The sequence below is a fragment of the Vidua chalybeata genome, chromosome 9 (assembly GCF_026979565.1).
Source record: "Vidua chalybeata isolate OUT-0048 chromosome 9, bVidCha1 merged haplotype, whole genome shotgun sequence".
Classification (NCBI taxonomy): domain Eukaryota; kingdom Metazoa; phylum Chordata; class Aves; order Passeriformes; family Viduidae; genus Vidua; species Vidua chalybeata.
Window position 1 is genome coordinate 6,698,320 of NC_071538.1, and position 13,724 is coordinate 6,712,043.

Below are 13,724 nucleotides of genomic sequence, written 5' to 3' on the forward strand. Positions count from 1 at the left end.
CCTTCCTGGCAGCAGGAGGATCAGAAAATAAATGAGGTTCCCTGTGTAGTGCTGTGCCATGTTTTTTACCTGCAGCAAACCCAACTCCTTCCACGTGTAGTGATTTCTCAGCTAAGCCCTTCTTTCACCTTTAACCATTCCTTTCCTAAAATGCAGAGAGTTGCATATTAATTCCTGCCACATCTAAAAAGGCTGATTTTACAAACAAAAGAAATGTAAATAATGGACTGCTCACTTTGTAGTGTCTATTCCACACATATTTGTAGTGTCTCATTATTTCCCAACTCCTTTTTAGACAAGGGGCTGGGAATTTCTGCTTTACCCACATTTTGCCTGAGGCAGCATTTGAAGAACTCAGTCAGAGCTAAAAATCACCAAATATTTTCGGGGCCTCAACTTCTTCTAGACAGTTCTGAAAATGGAAATGATAGCTGTGGTACTTGCTAAGGGAAAGCCATGGAAAACACAAAGCTCACCAGGAATCCTGCCCAAGTGTGTAAATCAGAGCCCAGCTCTCATTTTGTCACTGACATTTACTTGCCCAGTGTAAGATTACAGCAGAGTCACAGCAGAGAGCAGGACTTGGGGCAGATAAAAATAACTTTGCAACACTACTTGCTGCCCTCACACATGAGGTCACATACATTTAATGGCTATTTTAAACTCAAACACTTTTTAAGCATCCAGTGGCCAGGGTCTTCATTTTTTTCCACATTAAATATTTAGAGGAACCAGGAAAATATAATAAGCTGAATGCTTTTAGTACCTCAAAGATGGCTTTCATTGCTGTTGCACAGTCTTCTTATTTCAGCTGCCCTGGGAATAATTAATTGCTGTTAACAGTCCAAGAGCCCAAGACAAACCTTCATTTTTCTCAAATGATGTTATTTCCTTACTGCATATGGAAAGGCAGACTTTATTTTATATAAAAGAGTATAAAATCAGGCAGAAATTACAAAATAAGGGTAAGATAAGGATTATCAGCAAATGACAAAAAAAAAAAAGGGGGAAAGAAACAAATCTTTATCAAGTGACAAAATACAATGAGCCTCGTCCCTTTATACTTCTCACATCAAAACCACAGGAATGTTTAATTAGGAACCCATTCCACAAAGTTATTTTTCCTCAGTGAAGCAGTTCTAGCCTGTGAGGGAATTACAATCCATGGGATGGAAAACAAGAGCAGATTTAGGGAAATGATCCTTTATAAAGCACAATTATATTACAACTGGCAGCTGGATTACTGAACAGCACTAGTTTTTATTGTGCCTCAGTGTTTTCATGCCAAAATCATCAAGAAATATAAGTGTATGCCAGCTTTTTGAGAAGGACAAGACTATAAATTGTCTAAAAGCTGCCCAAAGCTAATCCTGGTTGAGTGTGGCTGCTCCCAGCCCTGGCACTGGGAGGTTTAACATACAAGGGAGTGCACACAGCTGTAAATCCACTCTTCCTGCTCATTCAGAGCCATCACGTGCTGAGACACCTGGCACAAGAGAAAGCAGAGGTGAAAGAGAATTCTCTTTACTGGAAAACTGTCACCCAATGTGCTGTGGAAGCAAAATGTTCAGTACTTGTGTCACTAAATGATGAATATTCATCATCTACACTGACAGATATTCAAAAATTGCTTTTGAATGTAACAGCAGAATATCCATAAGGGCTAAGCTTATAGTTTATACTGAATGAAGCCTACATTCAAATTTAAAATTTGAATTACAGGATGAGGCAATAGATATTCAAAGTGTCAGCAGCAAATTAAATAGGCCCCAGCCTTGGCTGTGTCATGGGGCTGGTCTTTTTACTACAGGCTTGAATTAATCCACCCTGGAAAGCTGGGAAATATAAAACAGCTTGGATGCCTCTGCTTTTAAACAAAGAGAGTGCACTTTTAGAAAAAAAAAACCAGGGGGTTATTCATAAATAAATGAGAAAAACATAATCTGCATTTGTAATGCATTTTTCATCACATTCCATCCCTCAGGACCCTCATTTGGAATTGTCACTAAAGCCTGCCCAGCTCTGCAGCAGGGCTCAGCAATCAAGTTGTCTCATGGTTAACACGATCTCCAAATCAACTTTAACAAAAGTTAACCACCAGCAAAGCACAGTGTGCACAAGGACTGCAATATATTTATTTTTCCTTCTGATTAGTGCATGCTTGGTCTATTCTCACAGGCATCAGTACATGGGATTAAAAATTGCTAAGTGGAAAAAAAAATAAAATACAGCCTCAGAAAAAGAGTATTAAAAATATTACTGAATGGTGCATGTACAGAATGGACAAGTGAAGCAGGCCCATGTATGAAAAAGTGGATTATGGATTTTTATGGCAAACAGCACAGGAAAACAGGGATACATTGAATACATTATCAGCTTTGAAATATCAAAAAGTGCATCTAATCAGAAGATGCCACTGTCCACATGCTCATTATCATGATAAAAGCCCTACAAAAAGAAAATCTAAAATGTCACCTGATTTTCTCTGAAGTTGGCTAAGCAATAAAAAGCCTTACCATCATGGATTTTGGAGCCACTTCCACAGCAAAAACTGTCAGTCCCCTGTTGTTCAGGCAGTTCTTACTCTGCTCATTGTTGACATGGATTATCACTTTATTTTCAGACTGCAGGTGAAAAAACATGAAGGAACCATTAGACATTCCTGGTTAAGTGTCTGTTCTTTGTGTAACAACTGCACACTCCTTGGACTTCCTGTGACCTTGCTGTATTTCAGGGATGGAAATGCTTCATGGATACTCTGAAGAGTAACAGATACTCTTTGAAGAATAACAACTACTCTTTGAAGAGTAACAGCTACTCTTTGAAGAGTAACAGTTTCAAATGCACCTCAGCACCACAGTCACGGTCAAAAGTAATTTAAGATTCATTGAAACAACACAAGCACTTGAGAAGATACAACAAGGCCAGGTTGTATCTCCCCAGCCTGTCCAGATTCCCCCCAGTGGAGCTTCCCCAGCATTCCCACCCAGCCTGGTGAGACCTGGAAACCAAACCCAAGTGGCATAAACAGAGTGGGCAGAGATCTGGGGCAGAGAGCATCCAGTTGTCTCAGTGCAGCCCTGATCTCCTTCTCTGACATATCCCCAAACATAAAAATAACTCTGGAATATCCACCCTAAAGGGCGAAGTGCAAAGCCAAATCCAGAGTTCCAGGAGCCTCAGCATCCAGTCCTAATATTAGCCCCCCAAGCCACCCCCTTTTGAATGTCTGGACATTTAAAAATACATTTCTTGCTGTGATCTTTTAAGATTTAAAGCATCTGAAGTTTAACATCTTACTGTGCTGTGTTTATTTACTCACAGTTCCTGGTATAAAGGAAACTGAGAACATTCATTGTGATCTATGGAAAAAAGTTTAAAATCTCACCAACCACTTTTACTTGGATTTACAACTTTCAGCTTGAATTACTAATAAAGCACACTTGGAAGAATAATCAGGTGAAAACTAATCCATAACACACCCCTAAAAAATCACTGCGCTTTGACTTTCTTATGGACACTGAAAATATTCAGCAGTGTAAATGCTGTGATCTCTGCTCTTGCTCTAATTGCATTTCCTGCTGTTAGTGTTTGTTTCCTCATATGATTATGACACTGTGCCAAAATATTGAAAAACTGGGATGTGAACACAAAAATTACTCAGTTTCTATATGGTAGTTAGAACTGCTTGCCTCATTATAACAATCTGCCCCTTCCAGGAGCACTGGCTCTTCTGAAGTCACAAGGAGCACATCAGGCAGTGTTTTTTTTTTAATGAAGCAGACACCAAAACCTGCTTTCAGGAACAGCAATTCTCAAATATGACCCAAGGAAGGAGGAGGAACAGTAACAGACATGAACACAAAGTACAATATGGAAGTTTCGGGCCAGACCTTATTTTCAATCACAGAGGTGATTCTGCTGCTTGATCTGTAGGTGTAGATGAAGATGTTCTCAGAGCCATCCAGCACTTTGGCCTCTCCTTTATGAACCACAGACCTGCAGACAGCCCTGCTGAGCTGGGAGCCCCCTGCCTCCAGGGAAATGGCTTTAATTCTGGGTTTGCACCTCTCTGCACAGATGTCAATGACAAAGGGGCAGGCCTGCAGTGAACAAGATGAGTTTTAGCATCACTCCAGCTGTAGTTTTTCCCCTCAGATTTTCACCCACAGCTCCTAAGTATTTTCACATTTGAACTAGAATGACCCAGGTATAAATATTTGCCTGAATATTTCATGTTATAAACTGTGAGCTGTGGCAATCTTTTACACCAAATGAAAGTCCAGGACAAGTGGCTTTTCCATGCCATTCCCAGTACACCCGATGTAGTTCAACACAGCAAACCCTTCCTTGGACAGCAAAATGTCCAGGAATTAAGATGAAACCTGAATGTATTCCAGTGTCTGAAACAAACCTGCCACACTGTTGTTGTCTGTGCCACCCCTCAGAGATTTAACACCTCTGCAATGTTGCATTGAGCACTCTGGGAGTATCTTGGCTACATTTTACTCCTGGTGTAACAACCAGGGGTTTGCATTTTCTCAGACTCAGTCCCAGCACCTCAATTCCCTTCCAAAGGCTGTTGGAATCCACCAGGATTTCTCAAGCTCTGTCTCAGTGCTCCCAAAACAACAATCTGAAATTATTTGAAATCAAGGAATTAAAGAGTTCAGTGAGAGAGACGAGTTAACAGCTGGAGATTTTTAGATTAATTACGGAACCATTTGAGAGCTGTGCTGGCCTTTGGAAAGCAAAGGCTGGGGCCAGAAACCACAGCTGGAACAAGGCACAAAACACCTTCCTGAAATTCCTAACTGGAGAAGGACCTCCCCAAAATGCTCTTTTTTGGAGGAGGGCTCTCTCTTGTGGTTGAAATGCAGAAAAACAGCCTTGCACGGGCTCTGCCAACCACAAGTCAGAGGAAAAGGGCTCGTCCTTAAATCCTTCAGCATCATCCCAAAATTTTCACTGAGAGACAATTGATTTATCTCATACTGACTATTTTTAGGTCTTGATATATTTTATATACTGACTACATTGACCTATTTAACAAAATTAAATAATATTATCACGCTGTGATCCTAAAAAATCTGTTTTTCCTGGGAATTAAATTATTTAATTATCTGTATATTTAATGCTTTAATTTTTTCTCTTCATCAAAGATATCCTCTTTCTTTAGAAAGAATTACTGACATCAGAAAAACGTAATATGTATTTCAGAATATAAAAACAGATAAATATTTTTTTAAATCTGTAAGTGCCCAGAAACAGAGAAATAATCCCTCATCCTGCAATGTAAACAATGTGTGACCCAAACCCTAAAATTTTAATGAAGCATTAAAATTTTGTGCTGAACCTCTTCAGACACTGTTGTGAAAGGCAACAATAGCAGAAATAGTTATGTCTGGAAACTAGGAGTTCTGAATCACATGGAAAAAAATTATCTTTACCTACTTCTATTGTGGTTTGGGCCACAAAATTGACTTTTTAAAGGAGAAAAAGTCCTGTTTTTTTCTAAATTTGCTCACAGGTCACAGTTTACCACCTTTATCTTCCTATCACTCCCAACCAACAGAGTGCATGGATTCTTTCAACAGATATAATCCAAAATTCCTTCCTCTTTAACCCCATAACATCCTGACTTTCTCTAAAGCAAAAGAAAATTTCTTTTTTTGAAGATCCAAGTGCTATTCTAAGAATCAGGACAGTGACAGCCCTGGATGGTGGCAGTGGGTCCCTGCCCTCCTGCAATCAGTTTGGGGCAGGCACAAAGATTGCAGCAGTTAAATGTACAGGGATTTTTGCTCTTTTCTGCCTCTCCTACCTCTGTCATTTCCAAGGCTTTGTTGTAGCCCAGGGACAACAAAGTGACCCAAAGGTCCCAAGGATCCCCATCCCGGTCGTTGGCTTCCATGAGATTCAAATCCAGAAATCCTTGTCTTGTTAGTTCATTCTTCTTCATCTCAAAATTTTCTGTTTCAAAGGAATAAAAACAGCGCTTAAAAATCTGTTCTCTCTGCAAACACCTTTATCCTTCCAAAGGCAAAATCCTCCTCCTGTTAACAAGGTTGAAAAGATGGAGCCAACTTAGAGCCTCAGGATCTCCAAGATTATTTGGGAAAGAATGTCCTTGACCAGGCATGTGCTGTTTGCAGAGCTCCCCTGTGGATTTGGGACAATGCCTACAAACATTGGATAACCCCAAAGAAGGGGGATTTCAAAACAAAAAGAATTCATATTGATTTTTTTTTTTTCCTAGAAGTTTGTGGTTGAGCTTTGCAGAATGGGGTATTTTAGGAATGGGAAATTAAATCCAGCTGGAGCCAGCACCTTGAAATGCTTCAGGTCCTTGATACAGAAATGATTTACTTAGTTCCTAAAAAGCAATAAAATTCCAGTAATCCTAACACCCCTCTCTAGAGAGAATACCATAGATCCACCACTCTAATGTCAGCAAACACATAATTGAAATGTCCTCATGTCAGGGATTTTTAAAAATTGTTTTCTCATCTTCATAACAATGCTAAATCTTTACTATATATTATTAAAAAGGGATTACCAATTTAATAAATCTATCCAAGGGTACAGATGCTGTAATAAATGACTTGAACTTTGGTGTCAAGATTGATGATATTTGTGAACCCTTCCTCTGATTGATGACCTGGTGAAACATTCCCCAGCTTCTCCTCCTTCCTCTCTTATTTATTCCCACATTTCCACCCCTCCTGCTTGTATCACCCTGACAAAGCCATCAAGTGTGGAAAAGCACATCCAGGCATCAGACAGAGGAGAAATTCAGTTCTAGAAATGTATTTTTGTCAGAGTTTTCCATTAGTTAGGAAAAAATCTGATACCTCAGAGTGTTTTGGGAAAAGATAATTAATAGGGCTTGCCAGATTTAAAGTATTTTGGCCAATGTGCCACAGCTTCCAAAGGAATTATGTCAAACATGACATGGAATTATAAAAGGAGACACTGGCAACCCACAAAAACTCTGGATGCCAATTTGTAGCATCACAGCCACACTAATTAAATGTCCCTCTCCACACTTTGTGAGATAAAAAAAGCAGCACCAGCCTAAACTGCACCAAGGAGATGGATTAAACAAATACCTGTGACAGTTTCCTTCCCCACATGATCCAGGATTACAAACCCTGCAGGCTTTGGCAGCTACAAAACAATTAGGAAGGGGAAGAATTTTCTCAGCAGAAGGTCAGTGGCACACACAGCAGAATGAAGCAAAGCAAAGGACAGGAGACTGGAAAAAAAAAAGAAAAAGAAAGGAGGAAGAGAAAAAGATCTACACATGTTCTTGGAATAGGTACAGAATACCCAGTTCTATCTGGCTTGGAAGTTAATTGATAGCCTTAATTAGCCACAGTAATGAACTTACCCTTACACACAGCCCAGGCTTCTTGGTCACACTTCTCCCCACTAGTCCTCAGCTCAAAGAAGTTGTACTCCTCCAGACTCAGGAGGCCATTCCCATCCAAATCAATTGTTTCAAATATATCCAACAAAGCAGCTCTGAGGGATGAAAAAGGCCAAACTATTTCCAAAGGCTTCCATTTCCTTTTACTGTCTCATACCATTGCCAAGAACTGTTCAGTCTGTTTGAGATTATTCTGTACAAACAGTACTTCAGGAAAATCCAGATTTAAAAAGCCACATTTTAGCTGGAAAAGAGATTTTTACTCCCATATTTGAGAACAAAACTCACCGGAATTCGTTGGTGAGAGCCAGTTCTCCATCTTCATCCCTCCACACCAGTTTGGCTTCTCCAGTAATTTGGGTTTTTTCCTTTCTCAGCCTGCAGCCAGTTGTGAAAGGGAGCAGCCAGTAAACACCAGATCCAAGCTCCCCTCTCCAGCCAAACATCTGCTCTTAAAGGAAGACAGAAAAGTTTGTAAGAACTTCTCAAATGTTGCCTTTCTTTGTTGCCAGTAATATTCATACAAAAGTGATTCATTACTTGAAAACACTGGGAATGCTGGGTTCTCTCCTTAAAAAAAATGGCTGTGTGATGTCACTTCAAAGATTAAAAAACAGTGAATTTCTTAGAATAAAAGTCAGAAAAACAGACAGGAGAGAAATGAAGAAAGAGGGGGGGAATTAAGTTCATGCTCTCTTATTTCTGCCTCAGGAAAAGAATATCCTGTGCACTATGAAGTTCAAATGGCAAGGAGAAAGAAAATTCAAGGAAATTTAAACAAATTTTGCCTTGGAAATGTTGTGTTTGAAGGTGCAGAAACACAACTGAGTTTTTACAGAGTAGCTGTAAACATACCCAGCAACTCAGCAGTTCTGGGTACAGCTGGAATTCCTTCCAAATCCACGGAATTCACACCTCCAGCATTAACACACACACAAAAAAATAACAATTAAAATAGGAATACACCAGAAATCTCTAACCTCTTTGTTCTGGAGTTCAGTAAAGCTCACAAGCTGTAAATTCTCTTGGCTTTCATTTTCCTTCAGGATAAACAAAGCTGTATCCACTGACAACCAGTGACAAGAGTTTCCTAAAAAGAAAAATATCCCCCCAAAAATGCTGAATAATAACAATAATAATAATGGTCCATAATTGTTTTTCTTTGCATCTCAAAATAGATATTCCCATGCTATTTATTGATCCTTGGTGATGAAAAATGGGACAAAAACCTATTCTATGCTATTGGGATTTTCTTCCTGTTTAGGCCAAGCAGATAAATTGTTCCAAGCCTTGTCTTACAGATAATTATTAATTTTATCATTAAGAATTATTGATAAAATAGTTCTATCATTAAGGGTCAAGAATATCAAGGAATGGTTACACACCACACAGATTTGTCTAGAAAGCCAGCCTAGGTGACTTTAAAACAATTTTGGGGTTAAAAGGCTCCTGTTTTATGGGATTAAAAAGGGAATATTCTACTTGGGAGAAAAAAATAATTCCAATGTAGCAACTGGATGAAGCCCCATGGTAAATCTCCAAGCCACCAGCTCTTTTTAAGAAGAAAATGAAATACAAACCCACTCACCTCCTGCCTGGGGGATACTGAAAGGTTTGATGGTGATACAAAGTGCAGATCTTTGGGGTAAGTGCAGCCTGTACTTGTGACTGATGATTTCCCCATTTTCCTCCAGGTAGAAGCAGCCTTTGGATTGTGCACATTGCCATTCCTGGAAACCAAGCAAGTATTAAGGGCTTTCTTCATTTTGGATGAGGATAAAAGTGCTTCCTCTGAAATGTTAATTAATTTGATTATTGAATAAACCCTGCATAAAACACACCATGAGATACAGCATCACTATATTTTTATTTAAAAAAAAAAATCCCAAATAGTCCTTTTTGTAGACAAATTTTGCAAAGTAACATTGCTTCACTTGTGAAAATGCCTGAAAAGCACAGAGATTACCCCAATGCCCCTATGGCTGAAAATTAATTTGGAATTGCCACTAAGATTCTGCTAATAGCTGACAGCATGGAATAGTTTAAATACAAATATTATACAATTTACAACTCCCTTTCTGCTGTTCTTTGGAGGTGTGGAATTTTTTTTAAAAAATTAAGATTTTGCTCAAGAAGTTCTAAAAGACTTTCAAAGTAAATTGGCTGTGAAAAGACAAAGATTAATCAAAAATAAAGTGGGATGTCCAATCCCTGGCAGGCACTGCTATCCAAGTCCCTTCCCTCCTGTAATTTCCCATAATCTTTTCATTGTGGGCACAACCTGCTGGAGAAGTTGTTAGGGATAATCTTTAAGTGCAGCTATTTCTGGACCATGGAGCCAGAGATCAGCCCCTGGCCAACTTTTATGGAGCAGAATAAACCTAATTAACAAATCCATCCAATCATTTTATACTCCTCTTTATCCATGAAACCGGGTTTGTAGTGACAGGACAAGGAAAAAGGGGACCAATCATAAAAAATAATGAGGAAAAAAAAGTGGTCAGAGACAAAATATTCCTGGGGTTTAATGGTGAGGGTTGAATATGGAGCAACAGCTGGGGTTGTGTCAGTCAAAAGTGGATAATGGGAGCTGGGATTAACATGAGTCAGTGACAGAATTCCGACATGGAGCTCAGCCTCTTGGATCATTTCCACTGCTAGTCCTAAACTGGTTATTCCAACACTTCATGACTCCTGACTTCATTTAAAAGGAAACTTTAAAAATGGATTTTTTTTTTTTCTTCAAACTTGACACATCTGAAGTAACTGGTTGTTTGTTCCAAGCTTGATACCTGCCAAAACTGTTGGGACAAAAACTTTATCCTTATCCTTTCCTTTCTGGAAGTCAAACCCTGTTACTCTGGCAGAGAGCATAAGGTGGTGTTAGAAGTCCTAAATTATCAAATTCGAAACAGGTATGTAAAATTGGGAAGCTAAAAGAGGATTTTCTGATTGGATTTCCCTCTGTCACTTCAAAACAGAGCAGAAGCTGTTAATTAATAGCTGAAGTGGGAAACGTTTGTGTTAGAAATTTTAATTGGAAAGAAATGTTATGCACTACCTGCTGCTGGTCACTGCTGCTGACATTTAAGTTAATATTGAAAATATCCACACATTGATGCATAATTCCTAATAAAAAGCAATGATTGAGAGGGATTTTCTAAGGGTTTTTAGTTTTAGACATTTCACCATGTTCTGACTTTCACTCTTTTCCTCTGTCAGAAATGTAAAGTTGGTGTTGCTCCTGAGGGCAATATTTTCTTACTTAAACAAAAAGACAGGTGAACAGCAAAAATATAGAATAAAATTCTTGGATATAAGACAAATAAAAAGAATTTTGGGGTGGTGGATTCTGATTCACACCACAAATAAATTCCTGGGTATTTAGTCATTGATTCTGGCAGAGCTTGCATTGTGCAAAATGAAGTTAAAATAATGAATAGCTTATTAACAGGAAATATTTAATTTATAATATATTGTTTTTATATAATATTGTATATTAATAGTAATACAATAAATCTATAATTATCTTTTCTTAATAGGGGATATTTAATTAATAGGAAATAAACCTTTCTATGTTTATGGATTGATTTCAGGTTTTGGATGATGCCAAGCAATACTAATCAATATGGGGTTTTTTCAGTCAGTTTTTACTGGCTGGTAGAAAGAAGAAAGAATCCAATCTTGGGGAAGTGTGTGCTGGTTTTATACACCCCACATCATGTTTGAACAAGGTGAGATTGCAGGTTAAATTGCATGGAGGTCCAGCTACCTAAACAGCCTGCACAGAACCCCTGGGAGATGATGTTTGGAAATTTTAATATAGAACAAAATGTCACTGTATAGCAATGGGGAAGATAAAAAGGACTTCAGAGTTCAATAACAAATCCAGAGTTGTTATTTGAAACAAAAATGCAGCTCCTGAGGACAATCAGTTCAGTTTTCCAGCAGCAGTTGCACTGTGTGGTCAGAACCATTTTTTCCCTTTCATACAGGAGTCTCCAGGTGAACATTTTTAATGTATCCCAGCAGTTCCCAGTTAATGTTTTCTATTTCTACAGCTATTATTTTCTGTTGAAAGAAAACTAGTAAAGGTTCAGTCAAGAAAGGGAAAACAAAGGGAAAAAGATCAATATTAACACTCTACAAATATTGACTTAGCAAAGTGACTTTGTTGTCTCTCTCCCCCAGGAATTTGTATTGAATGAGTGATTTATTTAAAAGAAAATACTGATAGAACATATTAGTCTAAATAAAAATCAATATTTTCAGGTTATAGCATCTATTTACCAAGCAATGCCCACGAAACTGAATATGCTCACAGATCTGTTATTTATTTCTAATTACCTTTCATGCAAAGGTTTATGATACACAATCTTTCAGACTACTTAAGCATTTAAAGTTCTCACCAACCTAATAAATTATTCAATTTTAAATTTCTCAAGAAGTCATTAACTGTTTTCTCCAACAGTGGTTTCATTTATAAAAAACATATTTTGTTCTATTAAACCTTCACACCTGAAAAATTATTTCCAATAACTTGTTGTCAGCAAAACCAACAGTATATAAAAATATTAATAATAATACGTATCAAGAAAGCTTTCAGTAGTTTATAGCTGCCCTTGACAAACCGTTAATAAAACATAAGACACCATTTTTCTCTGATTTTTTAGCTTCTTTAAAATGCAGTGACACAGGTGCCTAGAGGAAAACACCATCATTTCAGTGTGATACCTTCATTGTGTCAGGCTCAATAATTGGCTTTGTGCTCCTGCTGCTGCTGGCACCCACAGAGACAGTGGTGGAGGTGGAAGCTTTGCTGCTTTGAGCTGATGAAGGTCTTGAAGGAGCTCTGCTGTCACCTATAAACAGAGATATTTAATTACAGTTACATTATTTCAACCCTCTCCTAGTGCTATTTACCATAAACCTTGCATTTAGAAGCACAAAGAAAACTGGATGACAGGAATTCCATCAGAGAACTTCCCTTCATCACTGTTGTGTAATTTTTGCACCTCTTTGATTTGAAGCAATTTGGAACAGCACAAACTACATCCCAAAATTTCATGCTTGGTGCTTCTGCAGACCATTCCCTGTGGAGTTTTTGCAGTTTGGGATGGTTTTGAAGTGTCTTTGTAACTTCAGGAAGGACATTAAACTGTCCACAACTTATTAATTGTGCTTGAAAAGCAGCCTCAATAATTGAAACAAACAGCTTACTGAGAAATGTTTAGGGTTTCATCTCTGATCCAGGAAGGAAATAAATAATTTGCCTATTGCAAACCTGAGCAACATTATATAATAATTTGCCAATTGCAACACCTGAGCATTCATTTTCTCTCTTCCCTCTGGACTGTGTCACATGAAAATCAACAGAATCCACCCTTGGGAATCTGAGAGTTTCACAGATGCAGCCATTTGAACATATTTTACTGACACATTGATTTGATTGCTGCAGTAGAAATTATATTCATCAATAAAATCTTCAGTAATCTGAGAAAAACTAAACAAAAACTCAACTGCTCATTGAGCCAGAGCTTCATCTCCACCAGAAAGAAAACACAAAATGTAAGAAATTTAAATACCTTTAGCCAGTTTGTGATCAGTTTTCCTGGAGACCCTAGGGGATGGTTTTGGCACTGGCAGTGTGACCCCTTCAGGGAAATTTTCAGTTTGATTCCCAAGGTGCTGCTGCCTCAGTCGAGGGTCAGTTTCCAGCCTGTTCCTTGCAGCTCTGCAGCATTGCTCACTGGTGCTCAGGTACAGCGCACAGAACTGGAGAGAATAAAAGAATATTTCACTTACCAGGTCACATTTCTCAAAAGGTTTTAAGGAGCAAAATGTAGCATTAGCAAGGAAAGCACAGCTCAGCAAATGGAATGCACTTCCTCTTCAAGCCCAATATAATTTTAATTTTCATTAATCAGGACAACCACTCAAGTATCACAGTAAAAGGAGGTCCAAATATTGACCTCCTTCAAAAGTCACACTAAAAATTAAGTGTGACTTTCAACTCTTCCTTTCTAGATATTGGAGGACTGATTTTTAACAGGATTCTTACCAGCTTTCCTCCTATGAAACCATATTTTTGTACAAGTCTTTGTGGGCTGTTTGTTCAGTGGAAAATTTACAATCCTGGGGCAAGGGCATCATTAATGCTTGTATTGTCAATAACACAAGAACAAACATCACTCTTGGCCATACCTTGTTGTAGTCAAGTTTGCCATTGCAGTTAAAATCAGCTTGTTTAGTGATGCTGGTCACTTCCTCCCAGGTCATTTTATCACCTCTC

The 13,724-nt window shown here is 38.3% G+C and overlaps 1 protein-coding gene across 3 annotated transcripts in view; it reads right to left on the minus strand.

Moving 5' to 3' along the window:
- Positions 1-73: 73 nt before the first annotated feature.
- Positions 74-13,724, minus strand: part of EFCAB7 (EF-hand calcium binding domain 7) — a 20,469-nt gene continuing 6,818 nt past the window's right edge. Inside the window, exons 4-15 of one of the 3 annotated variants that reach the window (XM_053949921.1) lie at positions 13,637-13,723; positions 13,018-13,207; positions 12,167-12,294; positions 9,021-9,162; positions 8,413-8,522; positions 7,721-7,878; positions 7,394-7,527; positions 5,825-5,973; positions 3,894-4,103; positions 2,517-2,624; positions 767-816; positions 74-145 (exon numbers count right to left, since the gene is read on the minus strand). In XM_053949921.1, the coding sequence (XP_053805896.1) occupies positions 808-816; positions 2,517-2,624; positions 3,894-4,103; positions 5,825-5,973; positions 7,394-7,527; positions 7,721-7,878; positions 8,413-8,522; positions 9,021-9,162; positions 12,167-12,294; positions 13,018-13,207; positions 13,637-13,723 (1,425 nt within the window). In that variant the 3' untranslated portion in view covers positions 74-145; positions 767-807. The other 2 variants (XM_053949920.1, XM_053949919.1) reach the window with 2 other exon arrangements.